Source organism: Varanus komodoensis, unplaced genomic scaffold (assembly GCF_004798865.1).
Source record: "Varanus komodoensis strain SLA01 unplaced genomic scaffold, ASM479886v1 scaffold7_1, whole genome shotgun sequence".
Lineage (NCBI taxonomy): Eukaryota > Metazoa > Chordata > Lepidosauria > Squamata > Varanidae > Varanus > Varanus komodoensis.
Genome location: NW_025336479.1, coordinates 18,682,312 through 18,709,637, shown reverse-complemented (window position 1 = coordinate 18,709,637; position 27,326 = coordinate 18,682,312). Strand labels below are relative to the sequence as shown.

The 27,326-nt window shown below is 39.1% G+C and overlaps 1 protein-coding gene across 4 annotated transcripts; it reads right to left on the bottom strand.

Moving 5' to 3' along the window:
- SPDL1 (spindle apparatus coiled-coil protein 1) lies at positions 1-26,860 on the bottom strand. 4 transcript variants are annotated; one of them, XM_044453926.1, is made up of 13 exons: positions 26,693-26,825; positions 22,418-22,529; positions 19,793-19,974; positions 18,981-19,157; positions 17,960-18,154; positions 17,535-17,684; positions 16,656-16,754; positions 15,555-15,665; positions 14,738-14,878; positions 13,676-13,785; positions 10,397-10,584; positions 7,725-8,034; positions 1-575 (listed from the first exon to the last, which is right to left on the bottom strand). In XM_044453926.1, the coding sequence occupies exons 3-13, from the start codon at positions 19,955-19,957 to the stop codon at positions 422-424; spliced, it is 1,800 nt and encodes a 599-aa protein (XP_044309861.1). In that variant the 5' UTR covers positions 19,958-19,974; positions 22,418-22,529; positions 26,693-26,825; the 3' UTR covers positions 1-421. The 4 variants fall into 4 exon arrangements, with proteins under 4 accessions (XP_044309861.1, XP_044309862.1, XP_044309863.1 ...); XM_044453927.1 differs by lacking the exon at positions 26,693-26,825 and adding an exon at positions 24,644-26,685; XM_044453928.1 differs by lacking the exon at positions 26,693-26,825 and adding an exon at positions 23,152-24,613.
- Between the last annotated feature and the right edge of the window lie 466 nt (positions 26,861-27,326).

Genomic DNA, 27,326 nt, shown 5'->3' with positions numbered 1-27,326 from the left:
ACTGCTTTAAAGCTTTATTTGACACAATGTTTGCCACATTAGTACATCTAAAAAGAGACACACTGTGATACACCTCAAAAACTGAGGAACCAGCTAGTCCACATTTTCCCATGCACAGAAAACGACCCACCACATATGTACGACATTTTCTAATGTAGAGCTCATGATGTTCATACTAATACCATTTTCAGATTTACTGTATGGTTTCTTAGCCAACCAGTTGTTGTGTTGTGTAGCTTCCCCCAACTGTAATAGTAGACCAAAGCATTTTTTTAGTATTATGTATCTTCAGCACTGATGCCACTATTAAAGGTTGTCAATAGAGTCTGAAGGCACTGAAGACATCCCATTTTATTGTTCCAATGTATTGCTCAATAAGTAAATCTGTAAGGCCTTCTGTAACATGAAATAAATATTTGCTTTATTGCTGAATACACTGATTTTCAGAATTTTGTTTGGAAGACATATAAATTACAGGATAAGTTTTCTTCTTTCCTTGCTTTTCATGTTTACTTGCATCTTCAGTTGAAGCATCACAATTTTCTTCAGCCTTTACTCCAGGTTCAGATGTTAACCTATAGGTAAAGCAACCACTCTCGTTTCACTTTAAACAAATATAAACATTGGTTATTAAAATACTAATCAAAATGTTAAATACTATGAAATCATGCCATGACTTCTTAGTTCACATGCCACTATTGGATTTGACACTTGTTTAAATCAAGCCATGACCAAAAGCAAGCAGACATACAAAAAGCCATAAAGACAAAGCTTAAATGAACAAACCGCATCAATATAGGTACATTTGGAAGCTTAATGCTTATTTTTCCACTATATTTATGAGCAACTAGACTAGTTCAAGCATTTTTATCAATAACCTTCTGTGGATATACCTGAATCACAAACAAAAAATCTGTTTCAACTTGGCTAGCACACAGAAGTTACTGAAACTGAGGATTATGCCACAGGATTCTTTCCTGCATTGCAGTAAAATCAGTCTTTTAAATAGCCACTCACCTTTGTCATATAGGAATTTCTTCTAGGTAAACAAGCAGGAAAGCTTATGTAAAGTAGAAAAGGAATTGTGATTCTTTTCCTTTTAAATCAATGATGTATTACTGGTAATTGTAGACAGGCAAGCCAAAAAAATTTGGTATTATTAACACACACGAGTAATATTTATAGGTCATTTCATTGGCTTCACCTTTGTAAGCCGCCCCAAGATGCCGAGGCATGTGGTGACAGGATATAAAAGTTTTAAATAAATAATTTCCAGAGTTTAAAAAATGGACAACTGTTAAAGAAGTTCTGCTATAGCCTCAGCCCTGACACAAGCATGCTCCAAACATCTGGACAAACTAAAGATCATAATGCTAGCATTCCAGAACACTGGCACCACTCTCTCTTTAGTCATAGGTGAGACAGAAAAGGAAGAAAATTTCTGTTCCTGTTTTGCAGAAATGGAAACAGATCAGGCTTTTCTCCACCCAAGGATGGAAAGAATATGATGACCACAACTCTTCCCAGCTCAAAAGTGATGCTTTTCTTACGGAATTAGAGCGACATAAAGCAACTCAATATAAGTGCACCTATACTCAAACCTGATTAACGCAAGCCTAACTGTGACATCCTCTTCTGTGTGGTATGACCCAAAAGCAAATGGTTTACAAGAGCAGCAGTACAGCTGAGTGACTGCTTAGGGCTTTTCTTCCTGAGTGGCATCCCTCTGCCTTACAGGTGTTGACAAGTGTGAATGAAAGCACGTAGCCAGCACTATCAACCCAACTGGGTTAATCACATTCATTTTTGCCATGCGATTATACCATGAGAAACTGGTTTAGTGGAAAAAAATCAGAAAGAAGTATAAGAGAACTATCAAGTATGCTGTCATAAGCCAAGCAGTTTGACTGTGTTCTGCCTTATTCAAAGAAAGCTTTATCTTTGTTTTACCCTCTGGGATCTCATTAGGCATGTGGTTGCAATGCTGAGGTTGGTACAGTTAACACTTAGAATTAGACAATTAGAATTATTTCCCAATCTTTGCTTGATTGTACTAAAGATTCATAAGACATTTCCATAATACAGGAGATTATAAATGAATCAAATGCCTTAGGTGAATTTTATGATTACTTAAATCTGTATAGTTAGTAACTCAATTTCCAGTGGCTGCATATGTGATAATATGAACAAAAATATGGCTTGCACCTAGGTGGAATGTGGAATGAGAACTTACTAGACTTCCCAGCTTGATTTACCTTTCTTCCTCTTGGCCCATTCTTTTTCTTTGCTCCTGGGGACTCTTGGCTCCGTCAAGGCTTTCTAACACACAGAAAGTAGCTGTGCTGATTGCTATTTATTCTAAACAATCTGAGTTATAGTTATTCTTGACAGTTTGCTTTCAGGCTGTTAATTCCTGACCCCATCCTCATCTTAGATAGATTTGGCAGGGATAGTAGCCAATGAAACAATGAGAGTCTGTTGGTAGCACAGAATTACACTTTGCTAAATATGAAGAAAAATATACTACTCCTCTCTGCAATTCCTAAATGGAAAGAGATAGGGAAGTGTCCTTCTCTATCAGCTGAATGCCTGCTAGTTGCTAAATCCAGCAATCGTCTTTTCCACCTTTCAAGCAAATGTTCTCCTATCCAGCCCAGCAATGCAGTGGAGGAGGAGAAAGTGGTACAGAGACAGACTCACAGAAGTATAGAATATTAAAGCAATTTAATTGCAATAGTTTGCTCATAAAAATGGTTAATTTGCATGAAGTCAATCCACACTAGCTTTCACTGGGCAAAAATTATCAATGCTAGCACACTAATTTGTTCTGTATGCCTTTAGCAAGAGTATTTTAAAATTCAAACTTTTCTTTTGGTTCCAGTTCTTTATTCTTGAGCACATTTAATTCTGCCTGGTTCCAGCTCAGAATTATTGAGCACATTTACGTCTTTTCTCAGCACAGAACCCGTCATCTCTTCACAATGAACAGCTTAAGAAAGGGCTGCCTCAGGAGACCACACAAGGCACCACTGAGCATGGGAAATGCCTGACTGCAACTCAAGAGAGAGAAACACACTTTTATATTTTTAAGTTATATTATCCTTAAAAGAACCTCTGTGCACTGACTACATGTAGATTTGGCTCCTCATTCTCAGAGGGACTTACTCCAACTTCACACCTAGACAAACTTTTTTTGGTAAGATTCCCATCTCTTAGGTGCCACCCAGTATCTTCCCTTTAAAGTTCTCTCTCTCCTAATTCCACTATCTGTTCCTTCCTGTCTGACCACTTATTATCCCTTCTGTTTCATGGACCAAGCCTTCCCTACTCAAATACCCTCTTCACATATGACGAACATTCATTTGGTTCACTTTTTATAACCTACCACACACCAGGCTCCCTGCAAGACCTTGTCCTTTAACATTTTCATTGCAATTGCCTTAAAGATACAAGTACACTCAAATTGTAGTATTTGTTTTAAAGGACAACAATTTAAAGTCTATGAGTTTGGTTCTCTTTAGACTGTAAAGATCAGGTATTTCAAATAATATTTAGGTTAATATTAACTAAATATGAACAGCACATTATGACTACACTTTTGCTGAGTTCACACAACAGGACAACCTAACCAGGCCACATTGGGTAGTTTGTGAAAAACCCATGGTGACCCTGAAAGGCTACCCACCTTCATGGACCCTTCACTCCCCCAGCCATGCTTCAGGCAGTATCCCAGAGTACACAAGAAGAATCAGTCTCTTTTCACTCATGGGATCCACCAGAGGATCCTTGTAGCACAAAATGTTTGACATCTGGCCCTTGCATCAGGCACTTTTTTGCACATTGCGGCAACCAAGGCTGGAAGTTGAACTGCAGAGCAGTAGACCTGTTTGTCCTACAGGGACAAAGAAACATTAAAAAACACCCCTCTTGCCCCTATAAAGCAAAACAGACTCATGCCTGAAGTTCAGCACAGGGAAGCCAATAGAGTACTCCTGCTCCTGAGGGAGTAGCAGACAAAGATGCCTAATCTGCTTGGTGGCCCACTGAGCCAATCACTGGCTCCCACCCTCCTGCTCCAGAGGTCTACTCTTGGGCAGGAAGCCAAGGTGCCTGATCTGCTCGGCTGCCCTGTGCTTCAAGCAGTGCCACTGAGTGGACCAGGGACTCCCACTTCCTGTCAGAGGAAACCTGTCAAGCAGGAGGCGGCAGGCACGGCTCACCCATTCTGCAGTGGGGCAGGGGCTGCTCTTGCCTCCTGGCCTCCCTTGCCAACCGCTCAAGAATAGTCCTCTCCAACTGCCAACAAGAATGCCCTTTCCTCTTTGCCAAGGGAGGAGTGGATTCAGCCAATTTTGACAGAGGCTGGTGAAATCTACTCTCAAGCTGCCAGCAAGGATGGCCATTCTGTGCCACTGCAAACATGGGGAAACTTTTGACAGTAGCCCCAAATGCTTCTTGTGCACTTTAGGGACTGCTGCCAACAGTGCTGCCCTGACAGCCGCTTGTCAGGAACACCAAGGCCTTTTGTCCCTCAAAGTGGCTCAGTGCCTGTTGTGCTCAACCACGCCGGGCATGTTGTCCAAGTTTGGACAGGAGAACAACCCACCATGGGTGACAACAACCCCAAGCACTGCAGAATGGCTTGTTCGAAAGAGGAAATCACCCTTGGTGAAGCAGTTTGCATAGCATGACAACACATCTACCATAACAAGGATGGATCTTCACTTTCTGAAACAGGTCATTATCTCTAAACGTGATTCAGTGCTTCTACTAGATACATGACATCAAAAAGTTTTTATATGTAAAAGAATCAATTTGGTCATTGAAAATTATATTTATATTTCACCTTAAACATATCTTATTTTTACTGGTTGAAAATGAACTAATTTACTGCAAAGTAACTTCTTTTTGTCTTCAGCATTTCATTTGTGCTTTGTTGTTTTTGAGAGTAGGGCAAGGAAAAGTGAAAGAGAAAGAAGTAGTGCTGGAAAGAAGAGAAGTCAACATTGTCCAGACAGCAGTTTAACCTTAAAGTGCCATGGTGAGTAGAAATAAAAAGGATTATGTGAAACATGTCAAATACATTTCCTTTGTAGGATTTTTTTTAAGAAAAGCCTGCAACATGTACAGAAAGCGACAGATAGAAATACATTATTGTAAGAATGAAAACATGTAAATGACACTTTTGATGAACACTGAAATGGCTTAAGTGTTCAAATTTAAGAAATCTAAAAAATAGTGAACACAAAAAACTTGATTATATCAGCAATTGCAAATCAGTCTTATCTTCCTGACTTAAAGCATTGTTTTAAATCACCTTAATTTAAATCAAGCTATATTGTTACATACCATGATGCTACTTAAATAAGTGCACATAGGTACCTGCAATTAAAGGGCCCACAGTCTTTTCAGGCTTGCAGGCACATTTGAATTTACTTTACAGAAGTACTGGGGGCACTGTCAAAAAAAAAAAAAAAAAAAAGAGCTCCCATGGGTTGTGGACAATCACAGATTTGGTACTGCAACAAAGCATGAATTCCACAGAAGAAAGGGAAAGAAATCAGGGCAGAAGACAAGCACGCCCATTGTTTCTCACCACTGGCTTCCCCAGCTTCTTTCTTCTGTGTCTCATTACTCTGCTCCCTGGCCAAGTAGAAACTGCAGAACTTTCCTTTTCTCTTCTTTCAGTCTGGCTGGCTAGCTCCAGAACTCCAACCTCCAGCTGCCCAGCCTTCTCTCTTTCCTCTAAAGGATGCTTTGGGATATGGGTCCAAAAGAATTATGAGCAAGGAAAAGGTGTGGGGAAGGACAACTACCGGGTTTCTGCTGCTTTGCAGCCATTCACAGTAAATGTTTGGTTTATTTTACATTTCTAATTAGGAGTAGCTTGGGACCTTAATACCTTAATGACCTTCGGACAGTGTGTTGACAACCCCAAGATTCCAGAATTTTCATTGCAACTTGGGGGTGGGGGCAGAGAGAGGGATGGAACGTGCCTTCATCTAAAAGACAAGCATTCAGGTATATTTTAAGATTAGCTTCTTAGACCAATTATATATATGCACATCTACTTTAATTATGTTTGGAAAGTAACTCCCTCACTCCACTTAGGTGCTAGTATCAGTACTGTGTTTATTCATGGAAGGAAAGTGGCTGCCATGGTAAAAAAAAAAAAAATCTTCCAAAGGAATGCAGCTTGCAGAAAAGCGTAATTATACCCAAGTGCACATGACTATGCAACATATCAAATGTCTTATTTACATGACAGAATAAAAATGCAGCCACAGGCTTGTCACTAACCTATCAAAAGCAACAACCAAATCTAGATAGCATAAATGTCCTAAAATTCTTCTGTTCAACATCCTGTAAAATAGTCTCCATTTCTAGCTCCTACTCCACTACTTTTTCTCTGCAAATTTTTCCTACCATTCCAAGCCACCACTATCCAGACATGTTTCTCCTTTTTACAACTAGGAAATATTGTTTTGTCCAGATGGAAGAATCCTATGGCCCCCTGGCAACATCTGTGGTTCCATAGGAGAATCTGCATTCCCAGATCTGAGGTCAGAGACAGCATTTCAAACTCAAAGAAATTGGAGCTCTTCCCTTTCTTCTTACGCTGCCACAGAAAGAAACATTCCAGATGCTCTGAGGTGGAGAAGGAAAGGGAAAAGGGAGGATTTGGAGGAAGGGGAGGAGACTGAAGAGGCCAGGATAACAAAAATTCTACAGCCACTACACCCTCCTTCCCTCTTCCTCTAAGATACTCCAGAAGGGCAGGTGGACAAAGAGATGCAGATTTCTTCCAATTCTCCTCATGCTCAGCATAGAATGGCCATAAGCCTCTTGAGTACACAGGGTTACAGACAGCACAATTGGATTGTACTCCTGGTCACCTTAAAATAGACCCTCATTACCAGTTCATATAAGCAGACATATAATGCATTATAATCAGATAAGCTGTGCCCTATACAAACAAGTATGCATACACTGTAATGAAAAAGTATAAATAAAATAGGTCTAGCAGCATTCTATATGTTACTACCAAAGAAAAGGTACTTTGTGCCCTCTGAGAAGGCCAAACATATAATGCTTATCCTTCCAAAAGCTTTAACATAAAAAGTTGTACTAAGAATAGATGTCAAAAGGAATAGTACATAAAAGGAAAAGTAAGCTGTAAATAACAAATTCTTCCCTTCTGAGCATCTAACAATCTTCCATATTTGGAAGTGCTCAGACAGTTACCATGTTTCTCTTTGATTTCACAGTCTGTATTACATGTTCTAGATGTACTGTAGTTTGAAACCTGAAAATTGCTTTTGGAAGCCTGCATTATCAAGTCAATGGTGCAATTTATTTAGCCACAATCTTTATCCTACACTGTAATGAGCAGAAAAGCACAATACAATGAATATTACAATTGTTAATGTAGATGGACAGTACTGCAGAAGCACTAGTTTACAATGATTTCAAAAAACGAAAAAGCCCTTTAGCTGTAAGGATGACTCAAGTCAATGAATTACAGGTCCTTTTCATTCTGTGCTACTTTTACCTTTTTAAAGAATTTAGAAAATTTCAAACTAGGCAGCTGGAATTGGGGAAGCACACTGCATGCAACACTGAGAAGGTAAATGAACAAGTGGATAGCATAGTTCATGCAGCGAAAAAAGAGAGATGCAGGTCTGTGCTGATTGCTTTGCACATACATATTAGAAGACACTGACCTGGTGGCATAAGATGGTCCAATATCATTCCCATCTTTCTTACATATAGCTGTTACATCAAGTTCTTCTTTAATTCTAACTTTCTTCTTTCCCTGCTGATTACTTTTATGTTCCATTGCTGGAGGGTGAATTATGTTCATTGACATGGCTTGAAGTGTTGTTTTCAGAGCATCGTCATGTTGTTTTATATTTTCTTTATTTTCAGGCCACAAGGAAGAGGTTTCACTCAAAGAGGAGCTTCTGCCATTCAAATTATCTGAAATAATGTCAGCTGGAGCCTTCTCGAGATTGATTGGGTGCTTCATTAATTCTAGGGGACAAAGACAAAGCCAAACCAGAATAATTCTCCAGGTCAAATGAAAATGTGATTGCTGTATAGGCAGTCACATGCACTCAGTGTATTAATTTATTTTTCTTTAAAAGAAAGGCAGGCTGAAAAGCTCTGATGGAAAATCTTGAACGCACCTGAATCCCACAGACACATTCTAATTGGAAGACAGTCTAGTTGCATCTTTGTTCGCTTTATACCAAATGAATCTTTCAGAGCCCTGGGCTGCCTAGGACCTGGATGTTTGGAGGAGCACCTCCTTCCATACATACCTGCCTGCCCCCTAGGATCTGGGTCAGAGGTCCTTTAGGAGCCTTCTTTTAAGATGATCAGAAGAGTTGCTACCCAGAAAGGGGCCTTCTCTGCAATGGCATCCTGGTTGTGGAACAAGCTTCTCAGAGAGGTGTACCTGGCACCAACACTTTTTTCATTTCAGCGCCAGGCCAAAACCTTCCTATTTTCCCATTTTTAAGTGTCAATGTTTTTTAAGATGGGGTTTTATCTGATGTAATTTGTTGCCTGTTGCTGTACTTTTATTTCATTGTATTACCATCCCGGAATTTTTAGTAAAGGACAGTATAAAAAAGCTTTACATAAAATAAACATTTGTGTCACTAAAGCTGAATGCATATAAAAGTGCCTAAGTCATAGCAGGGCATTTTCCAAGTAGGAAATAGTTGTATAAAATATTACACCAAACCACCAGTACCCATGAAGTAGATTTTGGAGCAATAAGGCAGACCTTGTTTTATTTGATCAGTGATGTGAGCTTAAACAGTAGATTGTGTGTCAGCTTCACTAATTGGTCATGCTCTTTTATTCTATTCCAATTACATTAGAAAAGCACCTTGGTACATGTACAATGCCTTGGTACATATCTGAGCTGTGGGCACTGAAGCAGCTGGGAGACAGCTAGAGTGCAGGTAAAGAAAAACTTGTGATGACTCTGACCAGACACAGCTTAGTGCTCATTATCGAGCCTACACTCTGGTGATGAAGGCAGCAAAGAAGAAATTGTTCTTCCTCAGTATTGCATCCTCACAGTGCCATCCAGCAGAGCTTTTCTGAGTGTTTCGGAGCCTTTTGCAAACTGGGCTCCAGACAGATCCTGTTGAACCCTTGGTTGCCTGCTATGATGAATTTGCACAGCACTTTAGGGATAAAGTCACTCAGATTCGCCACAAGTTCGACTCCACAGTTAGTGTCCCTTTGTAAGCCATCTAGAGAGCCCACAAATATAAGGGATTAAAAACATTTTAAATAAAAATAAAAGCAAATGCATCAAGTTGTGAAACTGCCTCAAGTCCTAGAGCAGTGGTGGTAAACCTATGGCACGTGTGCTGCAGCGGGCACGCTGAGCCCTCTGTCGGCACGTGAGCCAAGTCTCCCGAGCATCGGATAACAGCGCACACAGGGGTCTAGCACATGCTCAGAAAGGAGTAGCAGTGCCAGGTGATGCCATCACGAGCCACAACTCATTAGCCACAACTCGTCCGAGCTTTTCCATTGCTGGCCAAGGGGATTGGCTGTGAGTTTTAATACATTTGTTTTTATTAACACAAGATTTTAAGCTTTGAGTTTATGAAAAAATGAAATTTAATATCTAAGATTTAGCAAAGAGATGTTCTAATTAAGAGACTGAGATTCTTTTAATGTTGTGCTGTCCTTCTGGCATATTTGAGCTAAGGTTTGACAAATTATCAGCATGCATACAACAGCAAAGTTCAAATTGTGCAAAAAGTACGCCAAATGTAAACTTTTACCTTTCAATAAAAAGCTGTTTGTATCATTGGAAGCTCTATTATTGTGTTTTTCTTTTAAGACAAAAGATGTTAATATATGAGCTGTTTTTTCTAAACCAAAACCTCAGTATTCAGGTTTTATTGCAATGTTGGCACTTTGTGATAAGTGGGTTTTGGGTTGCAGTTTGGGCACTCAGTCTCTAAAAAGTTCGCCATCACTATCCTAGAGGCTCTAATTAAGAGATTTTATAACTAGGACCCTTTGGGAACCGCAAAACACAACTAAGAATTAGGAAGATCAGAGAAAATCTTGAAACAATGAGGTGAATATTGAGAAAAAGACTGCTGACAGGCAAGCCCCTCAGTTTTCCTATTTGAATTGCTTAAACTTGTTTAATAGGAATGTTGTCCTTTGTCTTCATCATCTCACACCAAAGGGCAAGGGAAGCAACCACATGCAGTTGGCTTCATTTAGGTTACTTTTTGCAGGATGCTTAAAGCTCAGATTATGTTGCAAAAGATTCCCCATTTCTTCCTGGTTAATCATTATCAATTCTTTCACAACTTCTTTCACATTTATAGATTAGAAAAAAGCAAGTTACCTTCAGGTTCATATTTAATTTTCAATTCATCCAGCAGAACATGCAGATTTATGTTTTCACTCTGAGAAGACTCAAACTGTCTTTCAATTGCAAAAAGTTTCCGCTCCATCTCCAAGACTCGCTGACTTTCAAATAGAGCTTTCATCCGTTGTAATGACAATTCACTCTTCAAATTCTCTATTTCTTTACTGCCCAAAAATAAAGAGATATGTATGAATATTAAAAGGTATACAACTGCATAAGCATTAAGTACTCAGGGTCCTCATCAGGCCTGAACTTGCTAGATTTCAGTTTAGTTTTAGTACCAATGAATATATTCTCTTCTCCCATTTATTCTGCCTGTAAATGTACCATTTTTAAAAAGCTTAACCTGTTGTAAAAATCTACAGCTATCATCTTTCTACAGCTATCTTCACTAAAGGATGTTTTCTGGCATCCTCCTTCACCATCTGTCCCAATGGCACTTTCTGCTACCTACATGCAAGCACAAGATAGCCACAGTAGCAGCTGTGGTGATCAGAAAAGTTTTTTTTCCCTCAGCACTGTAATTAAGATTTTTCCTACACATTTTTCAAACCATTCTTGGGCAATTTCATAAAGAAAGATACTGCAAACAAAACAAAAAGTGGGAAATTCCAATGAGCTGGATTCAAGATTCTTGTGCTTGCTTAGAAAGTGCTTAACCTGAGCCCCTAAGCAATCTGTCCATTGTTATACAATCATCTTTCTGGCAGCCTGTAACCTCCTTAGCATCCCACCAAGGGGAAGTCATGAGGTAATTTCTCCTATGGGACTTTTACCAATCAGGAAGTGACAGTAACCTGGAATGCCACAAGGTAGAGGAGACATATGTACAGGTAGGTTTCAATTAGTGTGCATAATGAATCCCACATTATGGTCACATTATTCAAACTCACACAATTCAAGTTATAATCCTATGTAAAATAAGGTCATTGGATGGAAATGGGCAATAATTTTTTTAAACTTAAGTTTTTATATGTTTATTAACAAAATATTACAGCAAAGGATAAAAATATAATTTAAATTACCTAAAAAATCACAGAATAGTTGAGAGCATAGGTGTTATACACACTATTGATGCTTTGTGCAGTGTAATGTAACAGTGATGTAGTTTTTGCTCGATTCAGTGATCTATTGACTATACATCAATAATGTCAAAACACAATATTGCTTTAATGGCACACTTCTTGTCTGTGTGACAAACTATCAAAAGGATAAAAACTGCCTCTTATCTGCTTGAACTGCTCTATTTTGCTGCCACTTCCTTCTCTATGATTCACAAACTTCTCTAATTGTGCATTCACAAAACAGCAGCAAAATCCTATCTTTGTCCTTTTCATAGATCTAAGAAAATAAAGTGCAAATTAGATTCATAAACCATACAGTTCAGAGACAGGTAGAGCAAATCAGAAGTAGCAGCGTCTAAAGCCCTGATGGAAACTTAGTAACCACAAGTGCACATGTACTAGCCTCACATTAACTGAATTTTGTTTCACATTAAACATGACCTGGTATCATTGTACAACTCACACTAAATTGAATATTGCATCATTCAAACTCATATTAATCATGATCTAGCTGTTACAGTAAGAAAAACACAACACTTGTGGGCTCTCTCTGTGGGCTCTCACTCAAAAACACCACCAAAACGAATTAAAAATAAATTACAAAACGCTGTGACAATGAAGGAAAAAATGGGGACCTGGTTCATGGGAGTGGAAATACTTCAGGAAATTGAAGGCCAAATTTTGGTACTGTACTACCAAAGTACTTTGGTACTCTTTCCTGGAGCTGGACCCAGCACTCCGCCCCTCTCCCACCACACCTGCCACAGGGCTTATAAGGAGTTGCATTATTGCCAGCTGCATTAGAGACAAAAAGTATCTGCAATCACCCTTCAGAACATCTGGTAGACGGTGATGAATGCAGAAACAAGATTTCGCAGACTTTTTTTCAGAAAAGTCTTGAGATCTTTTTCTCTAGAAATCAAACACCACTTTACAGCATTTTCCCCAGTAGTTTTCTACCATGGCTGCAATCCGTTCCTGCCCTGAAACGGCACTAGCATCAAATATCAATATTCTATACTTGTAGAGTATACTAGAATATAGAGGATGCAAAATGGGAGCCAGGATGCTGACACAGTTGTTCCACTTGTCAACACCCAAAAGTCTTCAAAGAAAAGCTGTGCCAGTGCCCAGTGCTGCATGAGTTAAATTGTTGGATATCTCCAGCAGGAAGAGGAGTTATTTGGTGAAACTTTCCCCTCCATTTCTCTCTTCATAGATAGCCAGTTGCTTATAGTAATCTTTTCTTCCACACTACTGGTTAATTATCCTAATGTGCTCAGGATGTTTCAATGTCTCACAGAATCAATAAAACAGTAGAATTGGAATATGACAATTAGGTGCAACCAATGCAAAACTCCAAGTAAAAGCATCCTTAACAGAAAGCTGTCCAGCTGCATCTTGAATGTCTCCAGTGCAGGAGAGCCTACAACCTTCCTAGTTAATTGGTTCAGTTGTTGTAGTACTCTCACAGATAGGAATTTTTTTCCAGATGTCCAGCTGGAATGTGGCTTCCTTTGCCTTGAACCCATTATTCCATGTCCTGTACTTTGAGGTGATTGAGAAGAGATCCTGCCCTCCTCCCTGAAAGAACAACATTTCAGGTACTTGAGGAGTGCTATACTATTTTCATTCAGTTATTGCTTTTCAGCACTAAACCTGCCCAGTTTTTTCAGTCTCTGCTGTTGCCTTGTCACAACTGGTGTTTTCCATGTGTGGATAATCATGTAGGAGCATCAGTATGTTATTGCTGATGGATGATGGAAGAGTTGCAAACACACTGTGGAATTGGCTGTCAGTATTGCCAAATTGCCTCATTTCAACAAGTACTCCTATGTTTTTACCTCTTGGGTTAACATGAGGTCATGGCTAGATAATGTTTGGAGCAAATATGATAAAACATTAGCGCAAGCACTTGCACAAGGAAACCACAGAATTGGCTCAGTTATTACTTAGTAACACAGTTATGTATCACTTACCTAAAAGACCAAGAAAATCTCTCTTGTATAAGTAGTACAAAGTACTTATTTCAACATAGGCTACAATAAGCTAACAGATAAAACCTAAGGTATCAATCCTGACATTCCAGTATCAGGCTAGAGTACCCAAACTGATATTCCGGTATATGTAAATAATGCTTGGAAATCAAGCTGCCAGTTTCTATTCTACATTTCAAATTCATGAGACTTACTTTGAATTTTCAAGTTTCATCTGAAGCAAGTCAGTATAATAGCCATCTTCAACCTCTGTATAATCTGAACCATTAAAAAGCTTCAGTTCTCTAGAGTTTTCCGATACCTTCTGAGGAGACATTGGAATTAAAAATTAAATCTTTTTTGCCTTTAACTCAGTAAACTTGGTTTGAATATTAATAGTAAAAGAAAATGACAAGTAACATGATAGAAAAAGTACATCCAACTAAAATGTAATAATAGTGGGGCATTCTTTATAAGAAAAGAATCAGTAAACATTGAGGATACTATGGAAAGAGGTAACTTAATTTATGACATGATCAACACAAAGCCAGTAGGTTACATGCTTAAGGGCATAATATCCCTTTATTTTTATTTATTTTGGAATCAAGCTAGGAAAGACAGAACTCTAAACCTTTGAGTAAGAACTGTTATATGAACTTTGCATTCAAAATTGAGCTGTTCCTTGGCCTAGCATTTAGAATTGAACACAATTCGCCCTGTACCACCAAAAAAGCATTTTTCTCTGCCATGTACTTGCCAGAACTGGACTCAGCAAAATAGAGCTAGAAGGACTACTACAGGTACAAAAGCTGCAGTAATTAATGGAAACAACATAGCGAGTCTTCATCGTGCTCCCCAAATAAGGGATGTAGCTGTTAAATGTTGCATAGACACTGATAAATTCCTCCTTCCAAAGTAGAGTTTAGAGTGTCAGAATCCCATCCCTTTAATCATGAATTTGAGATAACCAGGAACAGTAAGTGTGCAAGACTGTGGATGGCCTTTAAGATGTGTTGCTTCCTTTAAACCAGACCTTATCCAGTGACCTTTCCTGCAACTGTTTAGCCCTAGAATACAAAGGAATCAGCTTATCCACAGATGTTTAGAATAATCTTTGGATCCCAAGCACAGAATACTCAACTATACTGATATAGCAAAGAAGCAATTCCTGGATCCTGTGATTACTGGGTAAAATTTTTCAACCCAATTCCAGTCCATTCCTCACCTAACTGGCAACGTATTTTTGGAAAAAGTGGCTTAACAGACAACATTCTTACTGTGGACTTTTCCAGTTGCTTCACTTTCATGAGAAGTTCTTCTATTTCACCATTCTTCTGCTGAAGCATGCTTTGCAAACGCTCCAGCTGATCATGTTCTCCTTGAGAACCTTTCATCCGTAGGAGTGTAGCCATCTGCAGCTACAGCCAAATCAGATATTGGGTCAGCATTGCTACAGATATTCTGTTACAGCACAGATTCAAGCAACCAAGTATTTGAAGTTAACCAGGATGACCAGGATTCCAAGAACCATAATGCAAGTTCTGTGAACCCAAAGCCACCTTCCCCTCTTATACCCATGCTACTTGTCGAACTACCTTTTAAAGTAACATTTGAAATGCTGCACTATATGCAATTTTATAAAGTGATATAACCTACTGATTGACCCTATTTGCACAATGACCACACTACATGGTGGGCTGCTTGATCATGTACAGTAGCCTATTGTTTGAGAGTCAACATGTTTGAAGCAGCTATAAATATCAGAAGAAATGTATGTACAATTTTAAATGCTACAGAAATGGAGAGACTCTGATTCAGCTCAGTTTCTTAAACACTGCTCATTTCTCTAAATGTTTTTAGAACTGTCCTCACATCTCAAGTCACTTCAAGAATAATTCTATAATTGTTAATTGAGTACAACAGGAATGGTGAACATCTGGCTCTCCAGAGACGGTTCTAAACATCTGGAGAGGCACACATATCCCATCCTGAAATAGAAATGCCTTGGTTATTAGGAAGTACAGCACTCTAACACAAACATGCACTCTTATATTCGTTTGTACTTTTACCATGGAAAATTTGAATTAATCATACCTTCATTCTTTGCAGCTGTTCTCTGGTGAAAGTATTCTGTTTTTGTAGCATCTGGTATTTTACTTTTATACTAATCAACTGACGTTCCATTTCTGCTCTACGGTCCTCCACCTATTAAACATTTTTTTGCAAACATGTTAAGTTGGTGCACATATCATTTAAGATTTAACATATTTAGAAATTAATACCATGTTAAATAATTCCCTGTGAAAAATTACAGATAATTCGATAATTTCAAACCTTCCTGTAAGATAGTGACAGATATCTTGCCCTATAAACTTGCAAATCAACAGAAGCATCTCTGCCATATGGCAAGATTTCCCCATTTACTACCAAAACAATTAGTTGCAACTGAACTATTTCCACAAAAGGCATTTGAAAGAACACCTTGCAATTTAGAAGACTATGGGCCATTTAGTGATCCCATGTTGCTACCAGCAGGCATTTATTGGGATTTTTTTAAATTAAAAACAAGTGTTTAATTGACAAGCCCTTGACAAGAACCAACATATTTGTTGAAGCATTTCTCACTGACTCATCCTTCAAAGGTCTTAAGTCATGCCTTTATAATATTCCTAGCAAGCATCTAACAGGGCTTTCTTTTCAGATAGGTTTCCTTGCAGATCAAACACTGTGAGAGGGACAGGAATTACCTCAGTGATGAAGTATTTCATTACAATGACATTCTGATGCCTTATAGACTGTTTGATGCACTACTACTGGACTGTTTGGCCTAGTGGGAAAGGCACAGCTCCTGTCCTATTGATGTGTGTGTAATACATTTCAGAGCTCACAAACACTTCATCTAGAATCATCCTAACATCACCAGAGGCTTCTGCAATAATAGTCACTCCTGAAGTATCTCAACTAGGAAAGAACAGCAAGTGAATTTATTTGATTGGCTCAAGTGGCATGTCTAGTTCATCAATTATAACATTTGCTTAACAGCTTAAAGCCTTAAAATAGTCACCTATTAGTAAATTGCATGACTTGAGTAAATTGTTTCAAAAGCAACCAAATATAAGGCATTTAAAACTAAAAATATTGTTCCTAAATTTAATTGGCAGGTGAACTTTCTATTAAATGCAAAAATATCAGTACCTCAGCAAATAAAGAATTGCCTTTACTAGAAGGGTCCAGGGCCTGTTGCAGTGCATGGTCAAGCTGAATCTGAAGTTCTCTATTCATCTCACGCTCTTTCTAAATTTGAGTCAAGAAAGTTTAGGTTTATTATGTTATCACAACTAAAGACAGACTGTAATATAACACTGCAGTCTCACTACATACTGTTCTGGGCCTACAAATTTAGCTTCCAGGGTCTTAGATCCTACCAGTTTTATCATCAGTGCTATGTATCTATCATTATATATGCCAAGTCATAACATTTGATATTTCTCACTGATTAGAAAGACTAATTTGAGATTGGCCTGTGGTTGTTCAGGATAGTGGATCTAAAAGGTTTAAGAAAAGACCCAGTTCCTGTTAACACTGCTGGTACTTAATTTAGTCAGAAAGATCAAGGATCAAGGTAAGAGCATGTAGAGGTGAAAGGTGCTTTGAATTTGTAAGAAAAAAGCAGGATATAAATCTAATAAATAATCAGTTTCACTCTTCAATGTATACTGTCCACAGCCCCTAGTGGAAACATACCCCTAATGGAACAAGCAGAAACCAAAAGTACATCCAAACTGTCTATGCAGAATCCAAGGAGGAACCAATGCAAGTGGCTTATCACCAAAATGTTTTGCCTACTTATAACAGGAACCACCAAGGACTCTTCCCCACCTTCTTGCGTTCCAAGTTATAACACACCTTTCACCATACATACAGCTGTACTGTGTAATACTGTAGTGACAGAATGGCAAATATTCAGATCATGCAAAAAAAAAATTTAGCAAGACAGCTAAAACCAGTTAAAAAACCCTTTCTATTAAATGCAAATAGTATTATGTTCTACATGCAACAAGAAAGATACATCACCTCTAATGCATTACAATAAGAAACAAGATCCTTCTCTCTCTCCTCTTTCTCCTCTTCAAGATGTGCCACTCGATTAGTTAGATTGCTGTTTCCAAGCTCCAACTGCTCCTTATTGTACTGCAGATCATGTAACTTGTCCTCAAGGCCTGCCTGTCACAAAAGGACAATGCAAGTAAATGTACTAAATGGTTGAAGTTCTCTAATATACTACTTGATCTTTTCACTCATCTGTACAAAAAGGGAGTGATTGCAACCTGATACAGAGCTGATTACTAGTCAAATTGTCTTCAGTGAAACATGATAACCTACATAGTTACTTACAGTTCAAGATTCTGTAGCAGGCAAACTCATCTCTCAGCTACCATTGTACAGTTCATCCACAAACCTTCAGGACACCAAGTAGAATTACTCAGGTTTCTACATACCTTTGCCTGTTCAAGTGCCAGTAGCTCAAGCTGAAGATTAAGTACTTCTGAAGACATAGTTTCATGTACACGTTCTGACATTACACGCAGCTCTTCTGATTTGGAAGCAATTACATCCTTCAGGTGGTCTACTTTGTGCTTCAGCTGTTTCTCGCTAAGCAGAGTTTCATCCAACTCCAATTTCAGTTTTTCCACCTTAGAAACAGAATATTTTCCAGAGAAAACACATTGTGTTTAGAGTCTCTTAAATAAGTCCCTCATCATGTTTGCCAACTAACTTTTGCCATCTAGGTCCAGTATTAAATGTATATCAAACTTTGAACCATTTCCATCATAGAACTCAAGGCAACATACAAAAGCAACAATTTTTTGGCTGGCTTGGCTAGCAAAACCAACAACTGTACTCACTAGAGCCCACCACCATACTCCCCTAGGGGAAATGTGCACTGTTTCCTGACAGCATTTTGTGCATCTTCATAAACCAATATCCAGTGTTTCCCCCAGCTTCCCCCTGCGCCAGAAGAAAGCCAGCAGCAGGAGAACTGCCTGTCATGGCAAATGTATTCATCAAAGCCTGTACCTAAGATTACAAGTGGTTTCCTATCGAAACCAACAACCAGCCAATATATGCCAACAGAAGTCAACCATCCCACACCCAGTACTGTCTTCCCAATTCAAGCACTTCTGAATTTAATTTTAATTTAATTAAAACATTTCTATCCCATTCTTTGCAACAAGCCTCAGGATGGCTTACAAAAACTGTTTCTCATATGAATGTGCCATTTGAGAAAAATAAGATCCCAAATCAATGAAATAAATTTATACAACATAGCATATGAAGCAATGGCAATTGATTTAATAGGTAGCTAGTAATTAGTTATCTAGTATTATACTAGTGATGAAAGTCTATTCAAATGCAAAAAAGAGCTTTGTCAACAAGAGAAACATATCCACAGTCATGTTTATGGTAGAGAATTATTGCCAGCAACATGTATATATCCTTTGTATGCATATTACAAACCTTATTCTTAAGTTCATTTATTTCCTGTCCATGTAGTCTTTGCAGTTGTCCACGCAGTACATCTAGCTGTATGCTTTGCTGCTGTTTAAGACTCTCACATTCAAGGCTTAGGCTTCCCAACATTCTATTCTTCAATTCCACATCTCTCTGAAGAGTATACTTTTCTTGTTCAAAATTCTGCAAAAGAAGTTTTCTCACTAGGATAGTGTGGTGGCAAGTCAAATGTATAGAATTTGGCAAGGATGGAAAAAGCCTCATCTATAAATTAGAGTGCACCTAAAATAATAAAGCCCATTAGACTGGCATCACAAAAAAACAAGTCCCATATATGCTCTGTTTAAATACATTTAAATACAATTAATTTGGAAGCAAATCAATAATTTGCTGTAAAATAGCAAAGTTAATACCACAAAATTATCTATTTAATATTTACTAATGGAAAATACAAATCCCAGTACACAGCCTATGGGTGGAAAAGGAACTCCATTTATCCCAAGGTACACAGGACTTTGAGACATACTTTCCATAAGGTGGCAGCAATAGCTAGGAAACACTAGCCTTAATTTATGTAATACATTTAAGGTATTTAAGTTATGAAAAAGTCATAAAAAGGTTAGTAGTTCAGTCTTAAAGCACCAACCCAAGAAGTATAACAGCAAACAGCTATGCAATCCATACTACCATATTAATAAGAATGGAAAGATAAAAATTTGCAACCCCTCTAAGGACCTATGCCAGTTGGCCACTAGATAAATGTAGTACAGCTCCTCCAACACCATTAAGTATTGAAGTTTTTTTTAATAAAAGTTTACCTCTGTTATAGTGACAATTTCATTTTGCAGTTCATCTAACCGGTTTTGCAACAAGTTTTCACTCTCCACCAGCTTTAATCCATATTCTGCTGCCTTCCTTCTTTCCTCCTCAGCTTCTTTAAGCTGACATCGAAGACGTGAAATTATGTCTTTATCTGTTTCCATTTTCTGTAACACTGGCACTGTACTCAAATGACAATTTAAAAAATTAAGCCTGTCATGTAAGTAACTACACTTTTATTAACAAGGCTACGATAAACTTGTGATTTTATCAGAGGGCCAAAGCATGGGATTTGCTTTGGCCTTACTCCAGCTCCTTAGAGTAAGGGTTCAGCTTCCACAGTATTAAAAGAGAGAATGCTTTTTTCATGGTTACCATACTCATTTTCTACCAAGGATTAAAGAGAAACAATCACAAACATTTGAGGATATATGTATTGACATGAATGAAAAAACACCTTTCGAGAGTCCACTGGTGGTATACATTTACAGTTTATTCAGACATACAGGAAATTTATGTGGCATATAGGCAGCCCCCCATGGGACTACAAAGATGGAGTCTTTACAAAATACTTTTATAATCTATCAGTTACTATTTTGGAGGAGGAGTGGGAGATTATATAGGCAGTTTGGTTGAACGGGGTTCGGACAACACAAAACAGAAAGAACCTTTAGGGCAAGAAAACAATTAGCAAGACTTGTAGTATGTAAAAGTGTACCCGAGCAAGACAAACAAGCATTAGCAGGACTTGTAACATGGGATCTGATCAGGCACTCCATTTTAAGTGTAAAGCAGCTCTTACGGTGTCAGGCTTTTAGCAGCCATACTGTTGCAAAGCTTTTACTCATTTTGCCCTGACAGTATATATACATGATAGTTTTCCATTAAGAGGCAGAAGTTCTTTAATGATGGAGGAAGGCAGCTATGTGATCAGTACTCACAGAATAGGGCCAAATCACAGAGACTGCTTCTCTGGCTCTCACATTAAAGTGCTGCTGCCTCTCTAACAAGAGGAGGAAGTGGAAGGAGAAAAGAGATGCTGAATTGCTATTGTTTTCTATAAGGCTAGCAAGGAAGAGCAAGACAGTAGAAGGCCAGGAGGAAAGGAAACAAAACAGGATAATATAGAATATGGACTACCATATCATGGCACAGAACTTCGCCCAAGCCACAAGCATAATACTGCAGCTTGCAACTAATTTCAATTTCCCTCTTAACACCTTTGGAGTGACACTTGAAACTTTAGAGCAGCTACAAGGGTACAAGGTAAATTGCCAAGCATTTTTAAAAGGTCATCATGGAGCACAGAAAAATGAAAGGAGAAAAAAAAGCCTTTTCTGAACTGTAGTGTTGGTTTTGTGACTTGATTAAGAAGTCCAAACAGATGGTTAGGATCCATGCAGTGAAACTTAAGATAGTTCAAGAGTTAAAATTCTCTTCTAGTTCTGCTCCTAAAAAATTCGGCTTGGTGACAGAAGATGGAACTGGGCTCTAAGGCTTTACTCGCATCACTTTCATGTCAACAAGCCTACAGACTTAAGCCCTATTCATTTCAAATTCATTATATAGGACTAAGTTAGCTGTGACTATTTTAACTGTCATTTATTTCAATGGAGCTATTCTACATAAGACTAACATTGGATACTAGCCATTTCTAACAACGCAGATGACATCACATCTAAATTTGAATGTGCGCCCAACCTGTACTGTCAGTTTTGCTTATGCTAGTATTACATAGATATACTCACACATCACGCTAAACCACCTTCAGTCCTCCAAGCCTGTACTTGCATATGCCATTTTCCCATTCCCTATGTCAACACCCTTTCTGCAATTGGTTCATTGCAGTTGCGAATGTTCTCCCCACATTAGGCAACATTCCTCCCACCCCACAACAAATCACAAATAGAAAACAATGTTTGAGCCCTTATGAACACAGAGAAGTGTTCTCAAATTTTTATTTTATTTTTCTTGCCATTAAATTTGTACAACTGTTCCCTGTTCTATGCTCTACCACAAACCTTGGTCATTTTTGTGATCCCTGTAACCTTTATGTATACCTGACAACGAGCCATATAGCTGGTGGCTGCAAGAAAGAAAACACTTGGGTGGAGGTGTTCTTATTTCACTGCAATTGGAAATTGCACAACATTCATGTCAGTAGATAAAGGGAAGACTTGTGCAGGTATCATGGCTAAGCAGAAACAAAGGGAAACTATACATCAATCTCATGACAAAGCAGCAGAACCAAGGGGACATTTAAACATTTATGACAGAACAATAAAAGGGTGGAACACTAGCAAGGTTTGCTGCTGTTAGTGGGCTCTCTAGCCACTTCTGACAATACACACACAAAAACTGTCTCCTGGATTGAGATGTCACACTAAACCACATTGAGAATAAGCCACACTCAATTACCCTACTACACGCTATGGCTTGTCAGGGCGGCTTGCTTTTGCAAAACAACTTGTAAGAGGAAAACCCATTTGGGTTCAGCTTTCTTGCTAAGCCACTCTGCAACCACCCACAATAACAACTCACCAGGGTTTAGCATGACAAGGGAAGCCAGTCAATGGAAGCATCATTCAGTAGTAAAAAGCTAGGTAATATTAACTATTACTTACGTAAAGGCAGTAAACACAAGTTTCTTTCTGCTCTTCCACACAGTTCAGCTAGGTAGCTTTATGCTGTATTGTAATCTACATCACCATCTCCATTACTGACCATTAGCCACACCTAAGAGTTTTAAAGCAGAAATTGAGTATTTTCTGCTATTGGAGACTCCTAAAGTAGCACTAAAAACAATATATTATCCATACAAATGCAAATATATGGTAATCTGTAAAAGCTTAGTATAACATAAACATCAACTGGAAGTTAACACAGTTTTGATTAATGCAAGTTTTGATTAGCATGGTAAAATTAATTGCAACAATTGTTTGATATATGCAATGGTTTTAATATGCCTTTTTAAATTTACCACAAACTATGCACATGACTCAATAACTTTAATTATTACTTTTTTCTGAAAAAGTGCATTGAATAAAACATTTACTTTGGAATCATATTTTGTCTCTTAAAACAGTACCACATGATTAATTGTTAATACAGTAATTGATTATGGTCAAATTGTAATTTTTACCATTGATTTAGATTTGATTAACATGGTTTTGATATATGCATTAATCGAGGTAGACCTGCATAAATTGTAAATACTTTGAAACAGGAGTGATATTATTGCCTACAGCAGAAGTTTTGCATTAACAGTACATTTGACAAAATACAGTTCTGAAAACTAAACCACTCAAATGTTTTCAGTTATATAATTTCTTGTAAAAATGAAATCCTAGTGACTTACCTTCTAGTCTGTTCATCTTATGATACTGCCATGATAAATCCAATAACTTTTAATGAGAAAATCTGCTTATTTCTGCTTTAAGTATCTTCATCTTGTTCCACCACCCTCACTGTTGTTTCCCAGAATAGGTAAAAATCACATGGTGCGATAATTGAAATGCAAATCCCTTTCAATCTACTTGAAGCAGCTGTTCAGTATTTCCATGGCTGCCAAAGCCTACAAGACTGTCAAGGAACAGTGGCTCTCTGTAACCACGGCCAAGATAGTTCCAGTCTTTTCCCCTTCCAATACATAACAAGCCACAATAATAAAGCAAGTTTTCCCCAATCACTGTTTACTCAACTATAAAGAAGTTCAGGTCTGCTCAGTACATTAGGTTAAGTTCATGGCCAATTCTGTTAGAGAAATTAACACTAAAAGTTCTGTGGAGATTATATCATTAGAACATTTTAATGCGCATTTGCTGTACATACTGTTTGATCCAATGGGTGAGCAGCTGTGGCCCTATCAAGGACCACTTCAATGATATAACAAAGCACTTGTAGAGAGTGGTCCTCTTATAAAAAAAAGCTACCAAGGTTGGAGGCAGCACCCTGAAGTGTCAGGTGTCAGCGCCCTCTCCATCATAACTAATGTGGAAAGAACCATACTGGTCATTATCCTGCTTCAGAAATGTGACTGATGGAGGAAAGGAGCTCTTTCAAGAGGTCAAGACATGAGACATCCTGAGCCTCCCCTGCACCCCCTTCAAAGTGCCATCACTAGCCTAGCAAAAATTGCCACAGAGAAATAGAAGTGAAGGTTGCCTCTGCCACCCCTGGGCTCAGTCAGGCATGGCATAAGAAATCTTGGAAGTTCAGAATGGTAAGGGCACAATTAATAAGACTGAGCCCTTTCTATCTTATCCTGCAATGATGGCTCAATTATGACTAAAACCTACAGTAATTCAGTTTCATCTGCCTCTAGCTTATACATTTCCTCTAGTTACATTTACAGTGCAATTCCAAGTTTCTTATTTTGAAGTAATCCCCAAGAAGATAAATGGACCTACTCCCTAGTCTTAAGTAATACTTGTATAATGTCAAGCTCTATAACGCCTACCTCCCACTTAAACTGGATGTTGCCATTATGAAAAAAACAGGTAGAAATTTGATCTCTCACCCATTTTGCAAATCTTTAGATGAATTTTTTTTCAGAGCATGACAGAAGAGATAAAAGACAGATGTGTGGATTGCTCTTTTTCCCTCTGTACTATTTTTCAAGGACAAGTTTTTATTGAAGAAGCATCTATACAACTATTTTCTTCCTGCAGTTTTTTTTTTAGTTATACTTCATTTCCTTCCTTGCAATTATATAAGGATCCAGTTTCCTTTCAGCTCATAACTTGTTTCTCTCTTACTTAGAATGATGAAGAAAGGGTAGAGAGAAAGTAAGGCATTACAACATAGTTATAATTTGTGTATTACCATATTGGGTGAAAAGTGCAACTTACCCTGAAAGTCATGTCATAGTTGCTTGTAGCCGTCAAATCTCACCCTATCTTACAAGCTAAGTATTTACATAAAATGTAGTATAAAGCATATTAAAATCATTGCTCTAAAAAAGGGGCAAACAACGCACCCTGCATGTGCCCTCAGAATTGTGCAGAACAAACAACAGAATGGCTATTTTGGTCTATCTTTTTTTTCTTTTTCTTTTACCATGTTAGTACTTTTTAGCTATTACATAGCTTGCAAAAAAAAAAAAAAGCTAATTCTGACCTTTTCAGTGCATTTTTTAAAAGAATAGTATTTTTTTCTGTGCCACAGAAAATAAGTGAGGCCTGCAGGGAGAATCCACAAAGCAAAAATATCCTCTAGATCTATTGAAATTGCCCACCTCAGTTCTAAAATCCCAACTATATAATACAACAGAACCAGCAACATAAGAAAACAAACAAGACACTTGACTAAACCTTCGCTTGACTAAAGTCCACACAAATAAGTCTTGGACTGCCACATAGACAGTCAAATCTTCACACAATGAACTTCAGAGCCTGGAGCATTTGCCGAAAATGCTCTGCCATATGTGGTAGTCCCACATGCTACATTCCTTAAGAGCACCACAACCTAAGTATCCCAGGCTGTTCAGTGCTGTGGATGGCATCTCTGGGTTATTTAGGGCTTTCTAGTGATACAAACTATCACTTTGTATTGGACACAGTAAATTACTGGCAGAAGGGGCAGAAATTTCAAAACTCATGTGATATGTTCATATCTTGCTACCACTGTCAATACAGAGAGCGCAGCACTCTAAAACCAGGTTCTGGATGATCTTCAGAGGAAGTTTCACACAGAAATGGTTACAACAAGCAGACTTTAAACAGTAAAGACTTCTATTACCAGGTTGTCTCATGCAAGACTGCAAAAGGATCAGGCCATCCCAGCTTGGAATAACTGTAGCTGGAGAACCAACCATAGCTGGCCAGTTCTCCAAACCAAGTAGTTCTCTGCTTTCAAGGGCAGTCTTGGCTCAGGCAGAACACACAACCTACCTACCTATTTTATAAAGAAGTGCACTAACCCACTCAGGACAGCCACTACACCACACTGCAAGAGTAGCACTTCTTCCATCATTCTTTCAAAGAAAGTCATCAGCTGTGGCCATCAGTGCTGCTTTTGTTTTGTGCTCAGGCCAAAAAGGCTAGGGTGGTGCTGTGATTAAAGTATGGACTGGGAGATCTGAATTCTAGTCTGCATTCATCCATGAAGCTCACTGGGTGACTGTGGGCCAGTCACAGCCTTTCAACCTAATGTCCCTCATAGGACTGTCATTTCAAGGATAAAGTAAAGCTATGTGAAATGCCCTAGGTTTCTCATAAGAGGAAAGGGATTGGGATATAAATGCAACGTAATTATAATAATAAAGCCAATCTGCTCTCAATAATCCTCTTCTTCCAGGAATGCTTGCGAGGTCAAACATCACCCTGTCAGTCACTTCGAAATGGAACATTAGGAGCTGGATTACAACTATCGAAACCTACTGGGTCCAAGGTGGGCCTCCTCAAGAGGGCGTGCACCTGGGCAACAAGAATAACACCTCCCTCTGGCTGTGGTCCCTACTTTCTCTACCCAAGTATCACACTCGGATTACTGAGCATCCTCAAAACCCAATTCTTTGGCAGGAGACAAAGTGGCCCCACAGCCCCATGGAGACACGGACACAGGCGCCCCTTATTTCTTTAGCCCTCTAGAAGGCAAGAATGACAGAGCAGCCTCACCCGAAGAAAAAGGCAGCGTGAGGGGGAAGAAAGGGGGAAACGAGGAAGGAGAGCACCGTCCCCACTAGAAGGGAAAGGGACACCTGGCGCAGAGACTTATTCTCGACGGAGAAGCCTGCCCATAAGGGACACTGTGGCGAGGAGATTTTCATGCCTTGGCCATATAACTCAGCAGGTGCATCTCTTCGCAGTACGGCCACGCCTTCAGGAGGAATAACTGCCCTGCGGCAGTTGGGCCGCCGTGGAAGACCCCAGAGCCCGAAAAGGCAACCGAAGACTCACGTTTGGACAGGCCTCTACGAGAGAGAGCTGGGGCACAAGCCCCTCTTCTCCTTTCCCCCGAAACCCAGAGCGTCGGCCTGAGAAAACCGACAGGCAACGAGACCGGCCAGGAACAGCCGCTGCCAGACCCAGCGGCCGAGTCCGTTTTAAATTTCGCCCCCAAGCCCGCGCGAGACGCGACAAGCCTCGCGATATTTATTACTTCCGGGTGGGGCGGAGGCCTGAAACCCTCTGGAGGGCGGGGCGTGCGTACCGCTGAGTCATCGTTTGTTGAAAGGACGCACGCAACGCGCGGCTGGCTTGGGAAAGTTCTAGCTAGGGCTCCTCAACAGACTGCGCATGCTCCGTAAGCGCGTTCGACGTAACGAAGGAATTTCCCTCTGCCTCCTTGCAAAGAGCAGTGGGCATGCGCGATTGCCGTAGGCGAGCACGTTTCCCTTGTTGCAGAAGGGTTTCTTCTAGCAAATGTGTCTGCTGGCCAACTTTTTGTGGCAACGAGAAACTGACCGGGATGTTTTATCAAGCGTTAAAGTTGTTGCTGAGTCCAGATAAATTTTGCAGGCATACTTCCGTGGCGTATTTCAGCCAAATATATGTGAAGAGGGTTGTGCTAGGTAACTTGAAAGTTTGATTT